Source organism: Myotis lucifugus, unplaced genomic scaffold (assembly GCF_000147115.1).
Source record: "Myotis lucifugus unplaced genomic scaffold, Myoluc2.0 scaffold_401, whole genome shotgun sequence".
In the NCBI taxonomy this organism is placed as follows: domain Eukaryota; kingdom Metazoa; phylum Chordata; class Mammalia; order Chiroptera; family Vespertilionidae; genus Myotis; species Myotis lucifugus.
The window spans coordinates 177,751-202,480 of NW_005871449.1; the positions used below are offsets into that span (position 1 = coordinate 177,751).

At 37.1% G+C, this 24,730-nt stretch overlaps 1 protein-coding gene across 2 annotated transcripts in view; it reads right to left on the reverse strand.

Moving 5' to 3' along the window:
* Positions 1 to 24,730, reverse strand: part of YES1 (YES proto-oncogene 1, Src family tyrosine kinase) — a 50,175-nt gene that overhangs the window by 10,442 nt on the left and 15,003 nt on the right. For both annotated transcript variants that reach the window (XM_006102151.3, XM_023743565.1), the window contains exons 2-8: positions 13,633 to 13,905; positions 9,904 to 10,003; positions 6,983 to 7,081; positions 5,629 to 5,732; positions 5,381 to 5,530; positions 3,597 to 3,752; positions 3,247 to 3,426 (exon numbers count right to left, since the gene is read on the reverse strand). In XM_006102151.3, coding sequence (XP_006102213.1) covers positions 3,247 to 3,426; positions 3,597 to 3,752; positions 5,381 to 5,530; positions 5,629 to 5,732; positions 6,983 to 7,081; positions 9,904 to 10,003; positions 13,633 to 13,897 — 1,054 coding nt within the window. In that variant the 5' untranslated portion in view covers positions 13,898 to 13,905. The remainder of the gene's footprint in view (positions 1 to 3,246; positions 3,427 to 3,596; positions 3,753 to 5,380; positions 5,531 to 5,628; positions 5,733 to 6,982; positions 7,082 to 9,903; positions 10,004 to 13,632; positions 13,906 to 24,730) is intronic.

Genomic DNA, 24,730 nt, shown 5'->3' on the forward strand with positions numbered 1-24,730 from the left:
TTCCTGCCTCCGTGGCAGCTGTGACGCCCCAGCAGCCTCAGGACTCACAGAGGCCGCCCGAGGGTGGCGGGCCCGCCTGTGCCTGGCGCACACCTGCACCGAGAAGTTTACACGCAGCCCCAGAGGACGAGGCCCACGTCGAGGTGCCCAGCAGCCCAGCACCAGCGGCTGCCCGTCGCCACTCCTCCAGGCCCCACCTTCACTCTGACCGTTAGATGCCGTGTCCCACCGCGGTGCCCCGGTGCCCCTGCTCTGACACCCGAGCCGGTTCCTTCGGCAGAAGTCCTACGGGCTCTGCCGCCTGCACCCTCTCCAATCTGGGACCCCTTGGGGGATGTCCTGCCAGTTTAGGCCCAATCCCGCAGTCGGAGATCCCTCTCACAATCCGGGACTGCTGGCTCCCAACTGCTCGCCTGCCTGCCTGATTGCCCCTAACTGCTTCTGCCTGCCAGCCTGATCACCCCCTAACCACTCCCCTGCCGGCCTGATCACCCCCAACTGTCCTCCCTTGTTGGCCTGATCGCCCACAACTGCCCTCCCATGCTGGCCATCTTGTGCCCACATGTGGGCGGCCATCTTGTGCGAGGGTGTGATGGGTCAATTTGCATATTACCTCTTTATTATATAGGAGGATAGTATATAGATCTATAAAATATATGCAAACAAATATTGTACGGTAGGAGTTATAAAAGTTATTGTAACTACTACAGTAGAGGCACAGTGGATATAGTTAATTCTACAGACAAGTTAGAAAAGGCTTCACAGAGAAGATGCATCTTAAAGGAAGAATGGGGGCAAACAGGGAATTCCAAGAGGGAATAACAAGTACAAAGTCTGTAATGCATAAAACAGCACAGTAAGTTCCGGGAACTGAAAACAGTCCTTCCGAAGCAAGAACACAGAGCCCAAAGATGAGAATGAGGCTGCAAAAGGAGAGTCAGAACCAAGTGTGTAGAAAGAAGATAGTTCTTTGATCAATACTCTAAGTAGAACATCATTCAGTGTAACAAAAGTGCTAAAATATTTTGTGCAAAAGCTGCAGAGTATAGAAATCTGGGATTGGAATTTGTATCATTGTGACAATTCTTGTTCTCTGATCTTTAACTAATCATAAAAATACCCAATCCCCTTAAAATGTTTCTTATATCCATTTATCATAGAATGTTTTGGATCTTACTAGTGGTCCATAACTTTTTCTGCCCCATAAGTTATTTTGAGAATCTGATGAAAACTATGAACTCTTTACAGAAAATATACATAAGTTATGCAAAAATTGACACATAATAACTTCAGAAAAAGTTCATAGACCTGAAAACTCATTCACAACTCTGACAGTAAGTACTGAATAAATAATAGTGAAATCAATTGAAAGCAATTCTTAAGCTTGTCTCATATACCCCTCTCTAGGCTTATTTCCAACTAGTTTCTTCTACTACTTCTGTACTTTTCGCTAGCTACGGTTCTGATTCTCATTTCCTCAATCCTCTTAGCTCTGCCCTTTACACATCCATATCCTTCATAACCATAAAGGGCAAGTCAGGACTTTTCTTTTCTACTAATTTTTCTCAATTTATTCCAGCCTGTGTAATCTCTTGCTCAATTTCTATTATACTTACTGAAATTTATTATGCGTTGGCCTGTAGCTTCACTTGTTTATAGTAAACTGTTATTTACTCTTATGCTAAAAATTAACTCTTCAGAAGTCTAGGTCTTTTCTCTCCAAATTTAATCTACCGTATAATAAATAGCAGAGTTCCTTATATACTAGAAGCATTCAATACATTCTGGTTGCTAATAACTTCTAGAGTAGTTTGATGGAAAAGATTGCAGAGGATATAATGATCATGACACACTGGACTATCAGTGGAAGGCTCCTAAACCCGACTTAAGTACAGTCTGAAGAAAGTACAGTTGATGGACTGGTCAAGAGATAAGGAAACCAAATTCTAGGTGAACGAAATAACATGAACAAACTCATGGAAACAAGAAGCAACAAGAAGACCCTTCTGGCCAGAAAAGTGGATTTATGTGAAAGCCTTGAGGCAATGCGTTTGGATGGATTATAGAGGGCCAACTGCAAGATGGGGAATTACAGAATTTTAAAAAATAGAAGGGATATTTGTGGCCTTACATTCTAAATCTCCCGTCTAGAAATAATCCTAACCCAGCAACCTGACAACAAGACTTTTACCATGCTTCCCCCAATAAAATAATTCTTGAAATCAATATACAAAGCTAATGGGCTATTAGCTTTACCTATATTCTTATACTATCAATATCTTGATTTAAACCTCCTCTTTGTTGTCTCTTTTCTTCCCTTTCTAGTTCATCTAATGCACTCTGAAATGGGATATTTGGCAGTGGTTTGCAGGAGAGCTTCCTTCCAAGAAGTACCATGTGCTTTGAGGCTTTAGGTATGTCTTGGCTATCAATTAGTAGGCTACGGAGTTATTTTAACCTTTTGGTTCTTCTATCCCTTTTAGGGGGGGGGGAAACATTTCCCATAGCAAATGTATAGCTTGTAGTTGACCCTGTCACCACTAGATGGAACTACATTGTTGGTCAAGATGGACTACTGGAGAGGGATGACATAATCACCGTTAATATGGATGAGTGACTCATTAAAGAGTTTTAAAATGTAGATAAAATTCAAGAAGGTAAAAAGGGAGCCTATCAGCATATTTTATAACTGGTTTTTCTTCTAAAGCACATTAGGCAAAGGGAAAAGGAGGGAAGAGCAACTACTTTCCCTTGTTTTTAATCCTGGCCCTAACCAACCCTGGAACTAAAGATCCCAACTTGGGGTTTGGGAAAATGGAGACACTTCAGCTGACAGTACTGAAAAAAGAATGTTTCTAGATGCCTGAGTATGAAGGTTATGCTTATATTAAAATAAAATTAATTTCTTTGATTTAGTATCAAAGATATAAATATCTTTCTGATTGAATTATTTTAATTCAATTTTTACAAATACTTTCTTTTTCACTTTCCTAGCTATTCCATTTCCTTTGGTCACATGAAATTAAGGACTATTTACTTGCAAAATAAATTCAGCCTGCTTATTTTCCTTTTAAACTTTGTACTATCCTTTGGAATAACACAACGTCAGATTTTTTTCTTTTCAAATGTTTACATAAAAATCTCAAAGTAGAAAACACTATACAAAAATTTGTATGCATAAAAAACTGAAGACTTGTTTTTAAAAAATGTATTAACATGGATAATAAGAGACTTATATACACATACCTTTTGACATAAATTCAGTGACAATATAAATTGGCTCTTCAGAAACTACAGCATATAGTGGAACAAGTTTATCATGTCTTAATTTTTTCATTATCTGAGCCTCTTGAAGAAAAGCTTCTGGCATCATTGTACCTGGTTTTAGTGTTTTGATTGCTACTTTTGTGGTTCCATTCCATGTTCCTAGAGAAACAACACTTTTACTATTTTGATCTACATTTGAAAGAAATTCTTAGCAAACTTCAATGAGCAACAGTGACTTAAAATATTTCAACATATCTTATCATAAATTGTGTATTTTTATCTATGGCAAAACAATTACAAAAACACACACAAAAGTTCAGGCTTCTTACCCATCCATACTTCACCAAAACATCCTTGTCCTAGTTTAACTTCTAGTCGCAAAGATTCTCGAGGGATTTCCCAAGCATCTTTTGCTAGACCTTGAGTCTGGGGTTTCACAGTTGGACATACAGTTGTTAACTTATGGCATAAGCCATCAGCATGTTCTAGGTAAATGAATAAACTATACTGTAAAATTACTTACTTACAAAAAATAAGTTACATGTAGTGTATCAATATTTTAAAAAGTTGAAATTATAGAAAACAAAAATATAATGTTCTATTAGTTTTTTTTAAAATAAAAACAGAAAAAAATTGTATGTAAAAAGCAAAACACACAAGAAATGAAACATTTTATTAATTACATTTAAAAAGTTATGTATTGAATACTTATGTCCCAGCTATTGTGCTAATTCAGCAACTTACAGATATCTCATATAAATGAGTCTTGGAAAATTCATCGACACTCTCAAGGTCACCCAATTAGTAAATGATGGAGATAGGATTCAAACCCAGGGTCTGGCTGCCTCCAAAGTTCTACTTTTGACTACTCTGCTTTATTTCTTTCTAAAAAGAACACTACCATTAACTGTTATTTCTAAAAATCACTAATATAGAAAGCACACCAAAAATCAAGGGAAAACTTCTTTTAAAAAACTAATTTTTAAATAAGGGAGACACAAAAACAGGGAGTTCCAAATTCATAATGGCTTGACTTGTGAATTCTGCTTATACAATCTTTCTTATTGTAAATAAGACATGTTCCCTCCCATTCTCAACAAGTAACCATGCAAACTGGCATTCTAACAATTGCAATTACAACTAATGCCACTGTTTGGCAACATGTTTGACCAATGTCAACATTGGAGGATCACTTGATAAACTCAGTTTGCAGCTAACTGTTACTGAAGAAGAAATTGCCATAGGAACTTCCCCTCCCCTAGCATTAATCATTTAAAGACTTTCAGATGCATTCAAGTATCAAATTGACAATGAAAATTTTTGAGATAGACTAATATTAAATACCTTTCAAAGATCCTTGAAAAACTGAAGAATGATATAGCTTAATTTTTTAGGAAAAGAAAAATGCATCTTCACTAGATTTTATTTAATAAATAAATCTCACTATGTTTATACTTTCAGGAAGTCTTATGTAGTCCATCTCATGCAGAAGAAGGTTAACCAAAAGGACATCTGACACAACTTTTTATTTTAAGTTTTTAGCTTACCTTCTTTTTAAAAAAAAAAAATGATCTTATTGGTTTTAGAGAAAGGAAGGGAAAGGGAGAAAAACAGAGAAGATGGATCCATCAACTGCCTCCTGCATGCCCCCTACTGGGGACCAAGCCCACAACCCAGGCATGTGCTCTGATCAGAAATCGAACCAGCGACCTCTCTGTGCATGAGACAACACTCAACCAACTGAGCCACAGCAGCCAGGGCTGCTTTACCTCCTTAATAAGTGTCCCTAAATAAAATATTTGTTTTGCCTTTTTACTTATTGTCACAATCTATCTTCGTATTTAGCTGTCATGAAATGGAACTCCAATGTAAACACTATACCGGTAAAATATAAAGACTCAAATGATGATAATCTGATTTTAGCACATCATCCAAGAACCCAATTTAGGTAATAAGTATTACCTGTTCCTCATTTTAAAATTAGAAAACAAAAGACATCCAGTGAACACATATGTGCAAAGAAACATGCTAAACCTAAGGACATGAAGATATGGATTCTGTCCTCATAAAATACAACTGAAGAAATAATTTTCACCTTTGAAATATTACATACCTGTGTAGTGTTTAACCAACTTCTGCAGAGTTTCAAATTGTGCTCTAGTTGTGATATAGTATCCACCATTGTCAAGTTTCCTAATTTTGTAGTGTTTCACATTGTCACCCCTTACTTCATCCCAATCACGAATAGAAAGGGAATAAGCACCTGGTGGAGCAGGAAGAAATGAAACCTTTTGTTATATCTTTCTCAAAATATAGCCTAAGAAGATTTTTATACTTATATCAACATAACAATATTCATACCTTTAGTAGTTTCACTTTCTCTTACTAAGAAAATACCTCGTTGATTCCCAGGATTCAGAAGTAATCTTTCAGCATCTTTTCTCCCCATTTTGCCAAAATACCATCTGGAAAAAAACAGTGTTCTGAGTTAGAAAGGTGTAAGGGTAAGAAAAATTATACGTAAGTATTAATAGTATTAGTAAGAATGGAATAAGATGGGGTGGATGACAAAAACAGCTACAGAACACAGCTTGAAAATATAGTAAAATACAATAAAAAACATTTATTAGATAGGACTATTACAAATATTACTGTTAGAATATAATCTGTCATAGTATTTCCATGTATTGACTATTTAACATGTCTCTTAAGCTCTACATGAGTCACAGAAACAGTAAATGGAGAAGGAAAGACCATAATGGCAGACAGAGCCTTTCAATCAGTGGCAGATGGAAATACTAAGACCATAGTAGGAAGAATAAAAGTAGTTCTCTGGCAATAATGTGATCATCTGTATTCAGTAACGTGCAAGTAAACCATATTGAAATTAGAAACTCTACATTAGTGTAGACATTACAGTCTCTGCCATGAATGATTTCAGAATAGTGGAGAAAAAGACAAAAGAACAAAACAATGTAACAACTGCCAAAGCAGGACAGTTATGGAGACAAATTACATATCATTAATAAAAGCAAACAAACACTGGCAGAATACCTACTATGTGCAATATCTACTGTGTTAAGTGTTGTGATATAAAAATGAAGTAGCATTTATGGATGCAAGATAAACTTGGTTTGACCTGAAAGTGATGTCATTGAAGGTGAACTTTTTAAAAGTAGTAGACAGAACTCCCAGATAGCCTCTACCAGGCTTCCCAAATGTAACATTTTGCCTTGTACATTCTCTTTCCCTGTGTGTGCATTTTTTTCCCATGAACTTATTGAGAGTAAGTGGCAAACATGCTGAATCATTACCCTAAATCCTTCAAGGCATACTTTCTAAAAGACAAGGATTCTCCCCTACATAGGAGCAGGCACCTAAGTCAATAAATTAACACTGATATAATACTACAAACTGAGGTAAATTTTTGAAGTGAGAGAACGCTCAGAATACAAAAAAAAAGGTTTATATAATTTTTAAGTGAAAAGATAAAGGCATAACAATACAGTATTAATGCAAATTCATTTATAATCCTCTAAGCAAGTACTATGGCATTAATTATTAATTTTTAAGTAACATTTCCTATTAATATGTTACATTAGCTGTATTAAGACTGATATGTAATTGTGTGTGTGTAAAGTTGTGGCTAAGTAGAATGTGCATTAAAACATTTTTAAAATCAAAACAATTAATAAAATATGAAGTAGTGCCATACTCTTCTGCCTGAATGGAATCTGCAGGGGCTACATAATTGCTAGGAATATAGCCATTCTTTCCTGTAGCAATTGATCTTGCTTCCCACCAGTCTCCTTCCCTGCAACACATAAAACAACAGTTACCACAAGGTAGACTACCGCTTAAGATAGATGTACTGCAGTGTTGTCTTGTAGCTGAAGGATACATTTTTTAAATTATGCATTCATGTGATCAAGAATCAACTCAAAGGATAATATTTAAAAATAGGTTATATGAATTAAAGGAATAAAGCTAAGCAAAAGCACAATTACATTCCTGCTTCAAAGCAAAACAAAAAAAAATTACACTTTTAGTTACATTACTCTTTCAACCTAAGACAATAAACTATACTGAATAAGACAATTTGGAAGGTAAATCTTTCAAATTATTCATTTTTGATTAAATGTTCTATAAAATTCCCCCATTTGAGATGTACAATTTAGTGGGTTTTAATATATTCACAGAGTTGTACAACCATCCCACAATCAATCTTAGAATGTTTTCATTACCCCAAAAAGAAACCTCATATCCATTAAGAGTAATCTTCCCATCCCTCTTCTGTCCCACCTCCACCAATGCCAACCACTAATCCACTTTCTGTTTTTATGAATATACCTATTGTGGGCATTTCATATATATGCAATCATACAATATATGATCTTTTTTGACTGGCTTCTTTTACATAGCATAATCTTTACAAGGTTCACCTATGTTATGGCATGTATCAGCAGCCCATTCTTTTTTATTTATTTTTAACAATGTATAAAATTATGATCTTCCTTTTTAGTCATTTTAGGGGGAAAAATCAGGACGCTCTAGAACTCCTGTAGCCAAAATCTTAATGGGCAATAACAACAAAAAATTTAATTCTTAGAATATATACAAAAATACTATCCATAAATATGCAAGTAAGACTATAAGCAATTCACAACACAAGAACTATATGTAATTTGGAAAACATAAGCCTTGACTTTTCCAAAATTAATGTGGAAGAAGCAAATATCAGTCTCTAATGAGCAAGATACAAAAATGGGTTTCACTACTAAAAATTAAATGCATGTTTTGCTTTAACAGAAATACTGAAAATATTTTATTGAAATTGAAATTTTATAAATACTTGAGGTACATTTACTTTCTAGAAAACGAAGTGGAAAATCCTTTGGTAATTCAAATACTTATAAATTAAAATACCTGGTTTGTAGTTTCCTGCTAACCATTCACTGATTCATTCAAACATTTATTGAATACCTTCTTAAGTGACAGACTTTATGAAAGGGTATGCTGAAAACAGGAGTAAAAAGATAGTCCTTACCCTCAAGAAACACAGTCTAGAGTAGTAGGGTTTCTCAACCTCAGCACTACTGACTTCTTAGACTAGATCACTCTTTGTTGTGGGGGCATGTCTTATGCATTGTAGGATCCTAGGATGCTGAGCAATATCCCTGGCCTCTACTCACTAGATGACAGACAGTAGTAACAAACTGACTGTAACAACCAAAAATGTCTCCAGACATTGCCAAATGTGCCCTGGATGATTTTGTCACATGTTGACAACCACTGGTCTAAAAGAATAATAAGCAAGTGATAAGTTATCATTTGAAACTGCAATGGCAGCTATGATTTAGGTTTGCATAGGATGCTATGTAAACATTTTAAAAAAAAACACTTGATCCAGCAAGAGGTAGGTACTGGGCCAGGCAGAAGAGGAAGAATGTCAGGAAAGGCTTCCTTGAGAAAGGACATAGGAATAAACATTTTGAAGGATGATTTGGGTTGGCCATATAAAGAAGGGGGGGAGGGAAAGGAGAAATCACATTCCAGGGAAAAAAATCATATATGTGAAGGCCTGGAGAAGGTGAAAAACCACATAATATTCAGATAATCGCAAGTAATTCAACATGGCTAGGCAGTGGAGTGAGAAAGGGGAAGAAGCTCAATGAATAATGCCTAATATTCTTGTTATTTTTCTTTATCCTGATGGCAACTGGTAACTATTAAAAGATTTTAAAGCAGAGAGACATGAACATATTTTATGTTCTGGAATAATAACTGGTAGCAAATGAGAATAAGGATGGAAGAAAACATGACTGGAAGCAAAAAGACCATAAATAAATATTTTAAGAAGTTACAAAGTAGCTGCTATGCTTGCTAATGAAATTATGGAATCTATTTTTCCATAAATAACAATGAATTTTCTATGGTGGGCCACTAAATGACAAAAAGTCTAAGAGTCACATACAGAAAAAGCCACTTAATTTGGTCAGTTTGGGATTACAGGGGTTCCTTACCTGGCCTTTTTCCTTTTTTTTTTTGTAAGGAGAAACAGATAAGATATTTAAGATATTTAAATCATCTAGTACTTAGATAAATAGGAATATAGAATTCTCTTTATAAAGATTTTTTTAAATATATATTTTATTGATTTTTCACAGAGAGGAAGGGAGAGAGATAGAGAGTTAGAAACATCGATGAGAAACATCAATCAGCCGCCTCCTGCACACCTCCTACTGGGGATGTGCCCACAACCAAGGTACATGCCCTTGACCGGAATCGAACCTGGGACCCTTCAGTCCACAGGCCGACGCTCTATCCACTGAGCCAAATCGGTAACGGCTATAAAGATTTTTTAAAGTAATGTACTTACTTACATATACTCCCTCACTCTTCATTCTTAAATCTCTACTGTTTATGGCAGAACCACAGCAACACGATTTATAGAAGTAATAACTTCTGGCTACATCAGTAGTATTCTGCCATATGTCTAAAGAAAACAAATGCATTGTCCAACCGAATGGGCAGAGGTCCACACCCCACTACTCTCATCTCTGAATCATTAACTAGCTCAGTGGTTTCAATGTAAAGACCAGGTGACTGTCAGTATTTCTCATTCGTAACACTTACGTATTGTTAATTATTTGAAATCTTTCACCCTTCTTAAATGAAAGGTCTTCTGTAGTTCTAGCTTCATAATCATATAAGGCCACAAATATAGTAACACCACCTATTGGAAGAAAAGAAGACTAAGGTAAATTATATAGATAAATTAACAGAAGAGAAATTAAAAATCACTGCCAGCAAAAAGGCTTAAGCATAGTTTTTTTTCCCCTGGTCTCCAGAATCTATTTTTGAAAGTGGGAAATTGGGAAGCTGGCATTTTCAAATTAATAAGATACTCTTTTTTAAAAAAATATATATTTTATTGATTTTTTACAGAGAGGAAGGGAGAGAGATAGAGAGTTAGAAATATCGATGAGAGAGAAACATCGATCAGCTGCCTCCTGCACACCTCCTACTGGGGATGTGCCTGCAACCAAGGTACATGCCCTTGACCGGAATCGAACCCGGGACCTTTCAGTACGCAGGCCGACGCTCTATCCACTGAGTCAAACTGGTTAGGGCAATAAGATACTCTCTTAAGGCCTTCTATGGACGTATTATACTCTACAAATTTTAAAATTCAGACCCAGAGACACAAATTTAATTTTGATTCTCTGGCTTGAAAGACAAAGATCAAATCACTTCTTTGGCAGAAAAAGCATCAAATTACAGGCATTGATTCTCTAAATTCCTTATAAACAATGAGTGAACATTTCAATCCTTAAAACTAAACATTAACAGTAATAACTAAGGTTTTAGTAAGATACTTTATTATAACATTCAAATATAAAAAATGGCATGTTTTTCTTAGCAATTAAATTGTATGGCTGATATGACTTATAAATTTCAAAAATAACTATCTTATATAGCATTGTGTGCAGATGCTTAAGAGATTAGCACACTTACACAGCCAAACTATTATCTGCAAACAAAACAAAGAATAAAACAGATTATTTCATTTATCTGGCTTCCAGTCATATAATACTACCTTTTTTACATGTCTACCTAATGTCTAACAAGGATTTAAAACTTATTAGTTACAAAAACAAAGGTGTTGATTTTTCTCCTCTAGCCTGTTACCTGAGTCTTCCCTACCTAAGCAAATGGCATTACTAACCAACCAGGTACTCAAGACAAGTGGTTCTACCTCTAAAATATCTACTTCCTTTTCCATTTCTACTGCTGCCACCCTAATCCAAGCCCTTGTTCCTTCTCACTGGGACTTCTGAGAGCAGTAGCCTCCTAACTCATTGTATATCAGCTTCCCTACATCTGCCAGAATGAGTTTCTTTTAAAAGGCAATTCAATCATCAAAATCCTTAACTGAAATGTCTTCAATAGCTTCTTTCTGGCTCTGAATAAAACCCAAACTTCTTACCAGTCTACAAGGTCCTGAGTAATCCTCTTTAATCCCAAATCATACAATTCTACCCTCTGTTCATATGGGCCTCCTTACTACTCTTCAAAAACTGCCAAGTCCATGTGTACCTCCTAAACTTTGCAGAAAGCTCTTTTCCCAGTTCTGCATAGGTTTAGATCATTCTCAATAATAAAACAGCTCAAATAATTTCTTGTCAAGATGCCATTCCTTGATCATCTAAAAGGCCTTCACCAATGTTCTGGTTAGTTCTTTCATAGCACTTGAGAACTGTTAATCACACTGAATAGTTGTTTATATAATTACTGTCCAACCCTTTAGGGCAGAAACCTTGTTTCTCTCATAACTCTATAACTGGCATACAGACACTCCATATTTATTAATAAATTAATATCCACGAACAAACTATTTCACATATATAAACTGCTTTAGGTCACTAAATTCTGTCTTAAAGTTATCAATATTTACTTTAATCATTTTGGATTACTGTCTTTCCCAAACATATAATCCTGAAGATAATTAAAATTTTTGCTGATGACTGATAAATACCATCATGGCCATCTGTTACTGAAGTATTTAGAGTTAGGGGGCTGGAATTAGATTGTAATTGACTTTTTGAAGTCCATAACTCCCCACAGGAACAGTCTAATAGAATTAGTGTATGGCATCCCTCTGGTCACTATTATTGGTTCAGAAGCAAGCAGACTGAAGGGACACATTTATAGTCCATGCTTGTAGAAGAGAGTCCTCTTTTGTCCCCAGTGGTTGTTAGTAAGGAAACATGTTGCTCAATTTGATGCTGGCAACTGTTTTGTCCTAAGTCTGAAGATAAAGTGGAAAATCCAAGGACTGCAGGAGAGAGATCAAAGAAACTTGAGTTGTTGATGACATGAAGGAATCCTGGAGTTCATTCTACCTTTTAAGCCAGGTATGTTTTGTTACTCAAGGGAAAAGCATCCTAATATGGGATCCTTCATAAAATAACTCCCTTTTTAAAGTTTGACTACTTTTTTTTAGGGCATTTCTGGCTCCATTAAAGGTTGTCAGCTCTCACTTCTTGCTGTTCTTGAAAGGATATTATGATATAAATAATAAATGGAGTTCTAGAATAGGACATTAAATCTGGGCTCTCTCTGCTTATCTTTGACTCTAAAAAAAATCATTTAAACTCTGAGCCTCAGAATTTTTCTCTTTTAAATCACTAGTACCTAATAGAAAAACTGTATTATCATCACCATTTTGCCATTTAATTAACATTTAAGTATAGTGGAACATCGGTTCTCGAACTTAATTTGCATACATGTTTGACAAGCGATTTGTTCAAAAACCGAATAATTTTTTCCCATTAGAAATAATGTAAACTGAATTAATCCGTTCCAGACCCCCAAATAATTCCGTTTTATTTAACCTTTCTTATATATAATACAATGTCTAATGTACTGTTTAATCTATAAACACTTCTTAAATTTATCGAACCATCTCTACTAGCCTTAAATGAATTTTTAATATATCACTGCCTCCAAAATGCTACCACTGGCTGTTTTTCATTTATCCAATCAACAACAGTTTTTCTACCTATTCAATTGCCTGTGGTCGTTTTTTTGTGAGCACTTTCACAACCTTAGCAACATAAATACTCTTGATGGTCTTTATGTTTTAAAACTGTGTTAATCATTGACTTCTCCAACAACAAAAGCATTCTCTTCTTTGTTGTCTGAGAGACGCTTTTTGTCATGCTGAGGTATGAGCATAAAAGGGTTATCATGTTGAAAACTGAAGTTTTGGTCAACAACTGAGACATTTCTTCTGCGATTCTTCGGAGAATCGCACTGTTTGAGATGGGAGATGTTCTAGAAATGAGGTTTGACTGTAATTACTAATAGAGGACAGCACTTTACAATCCTGAGAAACTGCAACATTCTTGAGGGAGAGGTATGTTTAAAATTTACTTTTCAATTACAGTTGATATAGTTTTAGGTGTACAACATAGTGATTAGATATTTATATATCTCATGAAGTGATCACCCCGGTTAAGTTTAGTATGCATCTGATACCATACAAAATTATGACTATATTCCCTATGCTGTATTTTTTAAATCTTTATATCCTCAGTGCCAGCCACACAGTAGGCACCTAATAATTACTTGAAAAATGAGTTAATGAAATTCTTAATGGTGTAATCACTATCAGTTTATTACCAGATTTCCCAAAACAATACAATAACACTTTAATTTTTATGTTAAGAGACTTTAATAACAAACTTATTTAAAAAGTCAACCAGTAAGTTATTTTTCTTACAGCAGGCAAACCTTATGCATGTATTGCCCAAGGTCATATTCTCAAATTTACAACAGAATTGTCCATTTAAATCTCACCTGTTAAACCAGCAGGATATGAACTTGGCACCACTGAGAATGAGGAAGATGCTCCTCCAAAAGGTGTCACCCCTGAGGATCCTCCAAATGGTGTCATGGAAAGACTGTTAAAATTAACAGATGTTCCCTTTGCTGAAGATGATGGTGTTGCTGGAGTGTGTTCTGTCCCATAATGGCTTACACTTGTACTGACAGGTTCTGGAGTGTTTTCTGTTCTATATTTAATTGCTGGACTTTTATTCTCTTTACTTTTAATGCAGCCCATTATAAAATCTACAATAGAAATAAGGTAAATACTTTGAGAAGCAGTTAACATAAAGGATATATCAAAAAGATGCAATTCAAAAGTTAACTTTAAACAAAGCATTTTTCTCCTGCAAAAAGTAACATTAAAAAAACAAAACAAAACAAAAATAAAAACCAGACAGCTAAAGATGAAATCTCTTCCCCTCATTATCTGCTAAGGCATCATTCCAATTATGTCATTCTCCAACGCAACCACTTTTATTTTTTTTTAAATATATTTTATTGATTTTTTACAGAGAGGAAGGGAGAGGGATACAGAGTTTGAAACATCGATCAGCTGTCTCATGCACACCCCCTACTGGGGATGTGCCCGCAACCAAGGTACATGCCCTTGACCGGAATCGAACCTGGGAACCTTCAGTCCGCAGGCCGACACTCTGTCCACCGAGCCAAACCGGCTAGGGCAACACAACCACTTTTAATGGTCCAATGAAAACATGCCACAATGAATAGGGAAAATCATGGGTTCTGAAGCCAGAGAGACCCAAGTTTGAATCCTGGCTTTCTATTTACTAGTGGAGTCATTTAGATATGTTGCTTAACCTCTCTGGACCTCAGTTACTTGAAAAAGGAGGATAATAATACCACCTACTTCATAAGGTTTTCTGAGGAGTAACTCATTTATTACAAGTTCTAGATAACATCTGGCACATAGTAGGTGCTAGCAAATACTAGTTATACTCCAACCTATACCAGCAGTATGTAATAGAAATGTAATCTGAGCCACAATATAAAGTTTCTAGGAGCCACATTAAAAATAATAAAAAGAAACAGGTAGAATTTTAGTAAATTTTATTTAACCCAATACATCTAAAATATAATTATTTCAACATATCAATATACAAGTTTTTAATGAGATGTTTCATGTGGTTTTTTTGTGTGTGTGCTAAATCTTAGAATCTGGTATCTATTTTAAACTTACAGTACATCTCAATTTGGGCCGGCACAATAGCTGTATGTAGCTAATGGCTACCATATAGGACAGTGCAGCTCCACATCTTTCACATCTTTCCCCTTCTTTATCCATAGACACTGCCCCAATGCTTACCCAGTTTGACCCCAATCTATCCTTCCAATTTCATCTCCTATTTTTTTTTTCAAAAAAATATTTTTATTGATTTCAGAGAAGGGAGGGGGAAGGGGAGGGGGGGGAGAGAGGAACATCAACTGGCTGCCTCCTGTACTCCCCCAGATGGGGGATGAACCCGAAACCTGGTATGTGCCCTGACGGGAAATCAAATCCACCCCCCTTCGGTGTACGGTACAATGCTCCAACCAACAGCTATATTGGTCAAGGCTTGAGAAGATTTTTCTATAGAGCCACGTTGGCCAGGGCTTGGGAAAATTTCTGTATGAACTCTTGACTTATTCCTTTTTTTTTGGGGGGGGGGGGGAGGGTAAGGGGGTTTACTGGCCTAATTCCCACCCTACCTCCAAATTACTGGCAATACATTTCTTAAAAGCAAGAATTACTCATTTCTTATACACTACACAACCTATCAATGTGACATGCATACAGTAGGTTTACTAACATTACAAAATCTGCATTTTTTTCACTTCCAGAAGAAGCAGTAACGGAGATTTCATTAATTCACTAACTTTTTAAAAAATCTTTATTGTTCAGATTATTACAGATGTTCCCCCCCCCCAGCTCCCCTCCCCCCAGTTCCCACCCGCCCCCCAGGCCCTCACCCCTCCATGGTCCTCATCAATAGGTGTAAGATCTTTGCCCAATCTCTTCCTGTACCTCACACACCCCTTCCCCCAAAAAACTGTCAGTCTGCTCCCTTTCCATGCCCCTGATTCTATTACTTTCACCAGTTTATTCTGTTCATCAGATTTTTTATTCATTTGATTTTTAGATTCACTTGTTGATATGTATTTGTCACTTTGTTGTTCATAAACTTTTATCTTTACCTTTTTCTTCTTCCTCTTCTTAAAGAATACCCTTCAGCATTTCATATAATACTGGTTTGGTGGTGATGAACTCCTTTAGCTTTTTCTTATCAGTGAAGCTCTTTATCTGACCTTCAATTCTGAATGATAGCTTTGCTGGATAGAGTAATCTTGGTTGTAGGTTCTTGCTATTCATCACTTTGAATACTTCTTGCCACTCCCTTCTGGCCTGCATAGTTTCTGTTGAGAAATCAGCTGACAGTCACATGGGTACTTCCTTGTAGATAACTGACTGTTGTTCTCTTGCTGCTTTTAAGATTCTCTCTTTGTCTTTTGCCCTTGGCATTTTAATGATGTGTCTTGGTGTGGTCCTCTTTGTATTCCTCTTGTTTGGGGTTCTCTGCGCTTCCTGGACTTGTAAGTCTATTTCTTTCACCAGGTAGGGGAAGTTTTCTGTCATTATTTCTTCAAATACGTTTTCAATATTTTGCCCTCTCTCTTCTTCTGGCACCCCCATAATTTGGATGTTGGTACGCTTGAAGTTGTCCCAGAGGCTCCTTACACTATCTTCATATTTTTGGATTCTTTTTGCTTTTTGCTTTTCTGGTTGGGTGTTTTTTGCTTCCTCGTATTTCAAATCTTTGACTTGATTCTTGGGATCCTCTAGTCCAGTGGTCGGCAAACTGCGGCTCGCGAGCCACATGCGGCTCTTTGGCCCCTTGAGTGTGGCTCTTCCACAAAATACAGGCTCTTCCACAAAATACCGACTTCTGCGCATGGGCCACGAAGTTTCAATCGCACTGTACGTGCACGCCCGCACGTGGTATTTTGTGGAAGAGCCACACTCAAGGGGCCGAAGAGCCGCATGTGGCTCGCGAACCACGGTTTGCAGACCACGGCTCTAGTCTACTGTTGAATCTCTGTATATTATTCTTTATTTCGGTCAGTATATGCTTAATTTCTGACTGGTCCTTTTCCATTTTTTTGGCATTCTCACTAAGATCCTTGAAGGTCTCACTAAATTCCTCACAGGTTTCTAGAACAGCCGTGGGCAAACTACGGCCCGCGGGCCGGATCCGGCCCGTTTGAAATGAATAAAACTAAAAAAAAAAAAAAAAAGACCGTACCCTTTTATGTAATGATGTTTACTTTGAATTTATATTAGTTCACACAAACACTCCATCCATGCTTTTGTTCCGGCCCTCCGGTCCAGTTTAAGAACCCATTGTGGCCTTCGAGTCAAAAAGTCTGCCCACCCCTGTTCTAGAAGATTCTTAAGTAACCTTATAACTGTGGTTTTGAACTCTATATCCAGCATTTTGCTTTCTTCCATTTTTTTCATTTGTGACATGTTTCTTTGTCTCCGCATTTTGGCTGCTTCCCTGTGTTTGTTTTATATGTATTGGGTAGCTGCTAAGTCTCCTTGAGTTGACAGAGTGGCCTTGTGTGGTAGGTGTCCTTAGGGCCCAGTGGCTCAGCCTCCCCAATCACCTGAGGTGGACACTCTTGGTGCAACCCTTTGTGGGCTGTGTGCACAGTCCTGTAGTAAAGCCTTGATTGTTGTTGGTGTCACTGGGAGGAATTGACCTCCAGGCCAATTGGCTGTGAGAACACCAGCTATGTCTACAATGGAAGAGCTGCTGTGCAGGAGATATACCCTTATGGTGCAGGACATGCTTCAGTGGGGCTTTGGTGCTCACTGAGTCTGCCCCTTGAGTGTGTCACTTATGGATGTGAAGAGTTGTAATCTGGTATGGTCTCACACTGACCACTGGATACACTGGCTCTTGGATCTCCAAGGAAGTGCAAAGTCAGCCACTGCCTGGGGCCACCAAGCAAGAGCTACAGAGAGGTCTGCAGATTCCTCCTCTTTGTATTGGGTTTGGAAGTGCCCAGAGAGGCCCAGCTGTGAAGCAAGGTGCTGGTTCTTGGGCCTTCTTTTGATAGCTTTGGGGCCCCCTGACCCAGCTGCTTCCTGTTTATGACAGGTTTTAGGCTGAGAAAGCACAGGCTATTCATATGCAATAGCCGCTGAGCATAGCTTGGGTGGGGTCTCAGGGAATCCCCAGGGCGGAGCAAACAGCAATGGCTGCCAGTCAGCCCTGCACCAGAGAGGTCCCAGCGCAGGAACAATGACCGCTGCGAGCACCTCCGTCTGGAAAGCCGCCCTCGTGCTCCTGCCCCGATGCCAGACAGTCCAGTTTCTTCCCGTATGTGTCTGGGTCCCCCAGAGTCTCGCCCGGAACTGGAGTTCAGAGCAAGCGGGAGCTTGTATCTCCCTCCCGATTAAAAAAAGCAGCACACCCTGGTGCCAGCCCATTCCGCACCTCCGTATCTCCTACCAGTCTCAATGTGCTTTCTTCACCTCTCTTTGTAGTACTTCCACTTAGCCAGCTTTCCTGCGGTTCTTGATGATAGTTGTTCTGTCTTTTAGTTGTAATTTTGATGTGGTTGTGAGAGGCAGCAAATACAGGTGTTTACCTCTGCCACCATCTTGGTTCTCTCTAATTCATTTACTTTTAAAAGTCATTCTTATTTTACAGATTTTCCCTTCTTATATGGCATTCAAAGGGGAAGTGAGTGATAAGATGTGTGCCTCCTAAATTCTGAAAAACAACCTAGGCCAGTGGTTGGCAAACTGCGGCTCAAGAGCCACATGCGGCTCTTTGGCCCCTTGAGTGTAGCCACGAAGTTTCAATCACACTGTACATGCACGCCCGCACATGGTATTTTGTGGAAGAGCCACACTCAAGGGGCTGCAGTTTGCTGACCACTCACCTAGGCTATACAACATTAATTAAAAATCTATAATAATAAAAGCATAATATGCGAATTAGACCAGACATCCTTCCGGACGTCCTTCTGGGGCTGCCACTGCGAGGGCTGGGGCAGCAGCCTAGGAGTCCCTTGCACAAATTTCATGCATTGGGCCTTTAGTGTAGCTATAAATGTTAAATATGAATAGACATGATTATTTAACTTTCATGTGGGAAGCAGAGGTGGTACACTCTTAAGTGAAGCTAAAGATATGAGAAATAATTATCTTTGTACTTTCTCATTGCTCATACTTGCTTTCTCAACACACACATGAATGTGTATATATGAAAACTGGTTGACCTTCTTAACATAGACAACTCTTACACATGAAAAAATAAGGATAACCCCTCAGAAAAATAGGAAAGCTTATCAAAAGGCAATTCACAAATGAAATACAAACGGCCAATTAGCATCTCAAGATATGTCCAACCTTCTAAGTCTTCTAATAAATGCAAACTTTTTTTTTTAATATAGTTTATTGATTTTTTACAGAGAGGAAGGAAGAGGGATAGAGAGTCAGAAACATCGATGAGAGAGAAACATCGATCAGCTGCCTCCTGCACACTCCCCACTGGGGATGTGCCCGCAACCAAGGTACATGCCCTTGACCGGAATCGAACCTGGGACCCTTGAGTCCGCAGGCTGACGCTCTATCCACTGAGCCAAACCGGTTAGGGCAATGCAAACTTTTAAAGGTACCAGATTGACAACTTCTGACTCAATACTCAAAGTTGAAGGATGAATTTTAACCAACAATCACTATATATCTGCAAAATATGTTAAATGTAAAAATATTTTAAAAATCCATACAAAGTACTTTCAAGATTACCTATGTCCAAAGTCTAAATATTAATAGAACATTGTTAACAATTACATAAAGTTAGCCTTTGAAAGAATAGCAGCTGTACGGAGGAAAAAATATGAAAACCAGTATTTTTAATTTGATAACAGGCCAACGGAAATACATCAATTTATAACAGAGGTTACTATAATTATCCACTCAACCCACATTTCTATTCCTAGCTTCCATAACCCCTCTTTTTCACTTTTTTATCCATTCAAGACCCTTGTTTAGGCCTTTCTCTCTGCAAGACATTCCTCCTAACTTCTTTTCCTTCAAAAGTCAGTTTTTTTCTTCACCCTATCAGTTTTTCATTACTTCTCTTAACCTGTCCTCCAGCTTCTTTTTCTTTCTTTTTTTTTTTAATTGATTTCAGAGAAGGAGAGGAAGAAAGAGAGAAACATCAATGGTGAGAAAGAATCACTGATTGGCTGCCTCCTGCACACCCTAATTGGGGATTGAGCCAGCAATCCAGACCTATGCTCTGATCAGGAATCCAACCATGATCCCTTGGATCATAGGTCAATGCTCAACTACTGAGCCATACTAGCTGGGCTATTTAATTTTTGCTGAAAGACTAAATCACTGGATTGTAACCTAATCTAATTCTTTCCAATAACCTGCCTAATATTTATTTTTCCCCAAAGAGACAAGTATATAGCAAGAGTTCTAGAAATACTTGCAGATTTTCTATTTCCTAAGTTATCAATTCTGTAAGTCAAATAAAAGTTTTTCAACTTTCTATCACGTGACATTATTAGAATTTCCTATACTGTTATCAGTATAGGATACTTTGTAACAGTGTATTTAGTAGCGCTGACACAAATTTGAAATACTTTTTTAAATGCATCTGCCTCAATCATTAGCTGATAACATTTTACACTGTACTGGGTGTTAAAGGTATTTTGTTTTAAAAATATTTTACACTTTGACAGTGCTTTGTTTCCAAAGTACTTTAATATTTAATTTGACCCCATAATATTTGTCAGAAGGAAAAGAATAGAGGTATTCTCTACATATTATATTTAATAAAGAACCTAAAGCCTGGGGAGGGTTCAGTCACTTGCTCAAGGAGATGAGGCTAAAAAGTAAACACAACTAGGGAGCTGGGTTTTCTGAGTTCTATGCTGCATTATTCCCAGAAATCCTTTAGGGAAGCCCTGCATATAACATTTTCTGTTCTTTAATAAGTTATTAAATATTAGCCCTTCAGAAAACGTTACCACATGATAACATTATTGGCAATGGACTTCACTGCTCCACCTACAACACAAATCTAACTGAAAGCATCATCCTGTCCCTCTCCACCCTGACCATGTTGCCTTATCGGTATAAACAGTGATTTAAAATTCTCAGATGATTTAATATACTTCTGAACTCTTAAAAAAACATTTAAATGTACTTTATTTCTATAAACTAACTCTAGCAAGCTAAATAATTGTGACTTTATACGCTGTATCCAGCAGGGAAGAAAAGGCTAGTTTGGCATTTTGCCCAGATGGCTCCAATTTAAATCTTTAGGAAATTCTAGAGAAATAAATTTATAGACTTAATTTCTTAAGATAGAAAATGATCACTCTCCATAGGTCACGGTACTCTATAGGCGATAAACACAGCCAATGATTTTTCTCTTTCATTTTTAAATCCCATCCTTTTAGCATAAAGCACAAAGGACAGGCAGAACTATGAAATAGAAAACAGAGCAGAGAGGAGGAAACAGCAGACTACTAAAGGGCGTGCACTTTGTCTAGTAAAAGCAAACAAAGAACTTAATTTTCCAAGGATAGAAAGAACAGCAAATGTGAGCAATGGAAAACTGAGCTTGCAGGGCTCACTGATAGTAATTTAGTAATTTGCTACCATCTTTTTCCTTTCTTTTTTTTTTTGTAGTATTTTTATATATACAAACAATTGACCCCAAAGAAAAAGTAAGCCAACTCATTCTAAATTCCTGGTGGTTCCTCATAGTTTCTTCAATGAAATCAGTCATATGAAGGACCTAATATAAATATGTGAAAAATTCTAAAGAAAACTTAAAATTCATAGTTAAAAAAATCACAAATTACATAAAGCCCAAGATTTTAAAGAAATTATGAAATTCAACATAGAACAGATCAATTATGAAGATCCCAGGTAAAAGTTGATTACCTTTAGCCACTATAGACAATTATTAAAACCAGTTTGTTTGTAGACAGGCACTCACAAAATATTTATTAAGCATACTTTCCTCTACAGTCAACTCTTGACAAAATTGATTTTATACCTATCTTAAAATTTTTTATCCTCTCAGATTTTCATACTTTACCTACTTTCCTTTATCAAGACTTGACCTGCAAATTACAGTAAACAATTTACTGTATTACTTTCAAGTCCTTATGTCAATTACATACTCCTCTGACATTGTATGGGTTCTTCTTTAGGTAGAGTTTTAAACCTTAAAAACATACCATGCAACTATTTCTATAATAATGAATATATCCCTTCTGTTTTCATAAAATCTCTTTAAGACTAAAGAGCAGAAGAAATAAGATAGACACATTTGTTAAAATATCAATTTATAAAATTGACCCAACACTCTTTGATTTTTCCCAAATTCCTGTGGTGTTTACTTTATTTCCATCATACTTTTACTCATTATCTTGAGTTTCAATGTATGTTTTAGTCAATAGATTTAAAACTTAATTTAACAGTTATATAAATCAAATACACAACTCTAAACAGGAAACTAAATGCAGAATATTTGGGGAGAAGGAGCTTTTGGCAATAGCAACAAGCAAGGAACAATCAGGTGTGTTTTAAAAACCAAAATAAGTCACATGATGAGGAGCATGGCTGGAGATAAAAAAAGGAGACATATATAATACTCTTTGTAATACTTTAAGCAATAAAACAATTAAAAAAGAGAAAAGATTTAAAAAAAGAAGTAAATTAGGGAAGCAAGGCATGAAGTAAATCAGTTTAATCTATTACAGCTTTCAGAGACTATGAACCTTTCTGATTTTTGATGTCTTTTGATACAGGTATTGTATACTGTTAAATCAGCCTTTTCTCAGGAATTAGCAGAAGCTGTATCCTCATCTCTCATTCTTAAGCTAATATTTCTAAACAGTAATAAGAAAAAAAATTTTAAAGTTTTGATTGATACCCAAGAACTTAATTGTAACATCTATATTATGTATGTTTAAAACCACTTTTTTGCAGTTATAAAAAATTTAATTTTGAAAAAATTTTAGATGTACAGAAGTTATAAACATTTTCTTTTAAAACACTGTCCTTTTAAGCTTATTTTGCTATCTAATATCCTTTCTCAAGTAAGATGTTATACTACTACATGAAGTAAATAGTTTATTGTGGTTTTGTTAAAGTTTAATACAAAGTCTTAAAATATTTGCTTCAAAAATGTAATTGCCAAATATGTTAAAAGAGATCTTTATTTTAATTTTTAATTTCCATTAAAAAAATTCTGTCCTGTCAATAATTTTTAAAGGCTTTGGTTTTGGTATACAGTAGGTACTTGAATGTTTATTATTTAACTTTCTTAGTTTTTGTTTCATTTAAAATCAATGCTAATATAACTCCCTGGATATCTACTATGTAAAAAGATATATGAGATACCAACTTTGCCTTTAAATAAGCCTGTTTTTCTTCTAAAAATAAAAGGCTACAGAATAACGGTAATTACACAATAGAATGGCAAAGACAAGCAATACTTTCTAGCAATTTGTTGGAAGAGAGCATGATTTTACTTTTCAATTTGATGAGAAGTCTCTCAGGCCTTTTAAAATATCGTATTACATATCTACAGATATTCTCTTCTAGAAACATAAAGATTGAAGATGAATCTTGTTTTGTCAAAATATCCACTCACTAGAAGAGGCTCTTTTAGCTAGTACAGCTATCCATTGTTAACCACTGGAACATCTTCAAGGAACCTCAAATTTACCATGTCCAAAAGGGGTCATGGTATCTTTCCCATTAAAATCCACTCTTCCTTCTCTGTCACCCATGTCTCAATGAATGGTAAGGACAGTGTTCCCATCCACCTTGCTGCCTTAGTCTGAAACCTGAGAGTCATTCTGAACTCATACCCTCTCCCATGTCCCATATATCTAGTCAGTCACCAAGACCAGATTATATTATCCTGTAATTCCAAAATTCTTCTACTTCTCTCAACTAATCACTACTTCCCTTGACTACTAATCATTTTTGTCTGGATTACTGAAAAGGCTTTTTTACCTAATCTCTATGTCTCTAGGGTTACAATTTCTCCAGTCTTTTCTAAAGGCTGTGGTGTGAAGAGTGTTTGTGTTTTTAAAAAGAAAATCTGATTAGGAGCCTTCAATGTCCCAGTCCCCTCTAGCTTCCAATATAAAGTCTAAACTCTTTAATATGAAACAGAAGGCCCTGCATGATTTACTTTATTTTCCTCTCTTGGCTCCTCTCTTTCCATTCATCTTCTTGTATACTCTGCTCCTTGCATACTAAATTTCTTTGAGATCTTCATATGTACTACTAGTGGCCCAGTGCACAGATTTGTGCACATTGAAGGGAATCAGGCTCCCTCCTCTCTGGTTCCAGGGTGCATCGCCCGAGAACCGCTGCTGTCAAGTCACCACAGCTTGGCAGCTTCTATGTTGAGCGTCTACCCCCTGGTGGTCAGTGCACGTCATATGTATGGGCTGGTTGGCTGGTCACAGCCATATATATATATATATATATATATATATATATATTTTTTTTTTATATATAGACTAGAGGCCAGGTGGACGAAATTCTTGCGGGGGGGGGGGGCGGTTAGGGGGGAATCCCTCAGTCCAGCCTGCACCCTCTCACAGTCCAGGAGTCCTTGGGGGATATCCGACTGACGGCTTAGCCTCTTCCCCCATGGGGAGCGGACCTAAGCCATCAGTTGGACATCCTTAGTGCTGCCGCACAGGTGGGAGAGGCTCCCGCCACCACCACTGCACTCGCCAGCATGAGCCCGGCTCAGGGCTTCTGGCTGGGTGGTGCTACCCCTGTGAGAGTGCACTGACCACCAGGGGGCAGCTCCTGAGTTGAGCTTCTGCCCCCTGGGGGTCAGTGCACATCACAGCAACCAGTCATTCAGCCGTTTGGTCGATGTGCATATTAGCCTTTTATTATATAGGACTAGAGGCCCGGTGCACAAAAATTTGTGCACTCGGGAGGGGGGGGAATCCCTCAGCCTGGCCTGTGCCCTCTTGCAGTCTGGGACCCCTC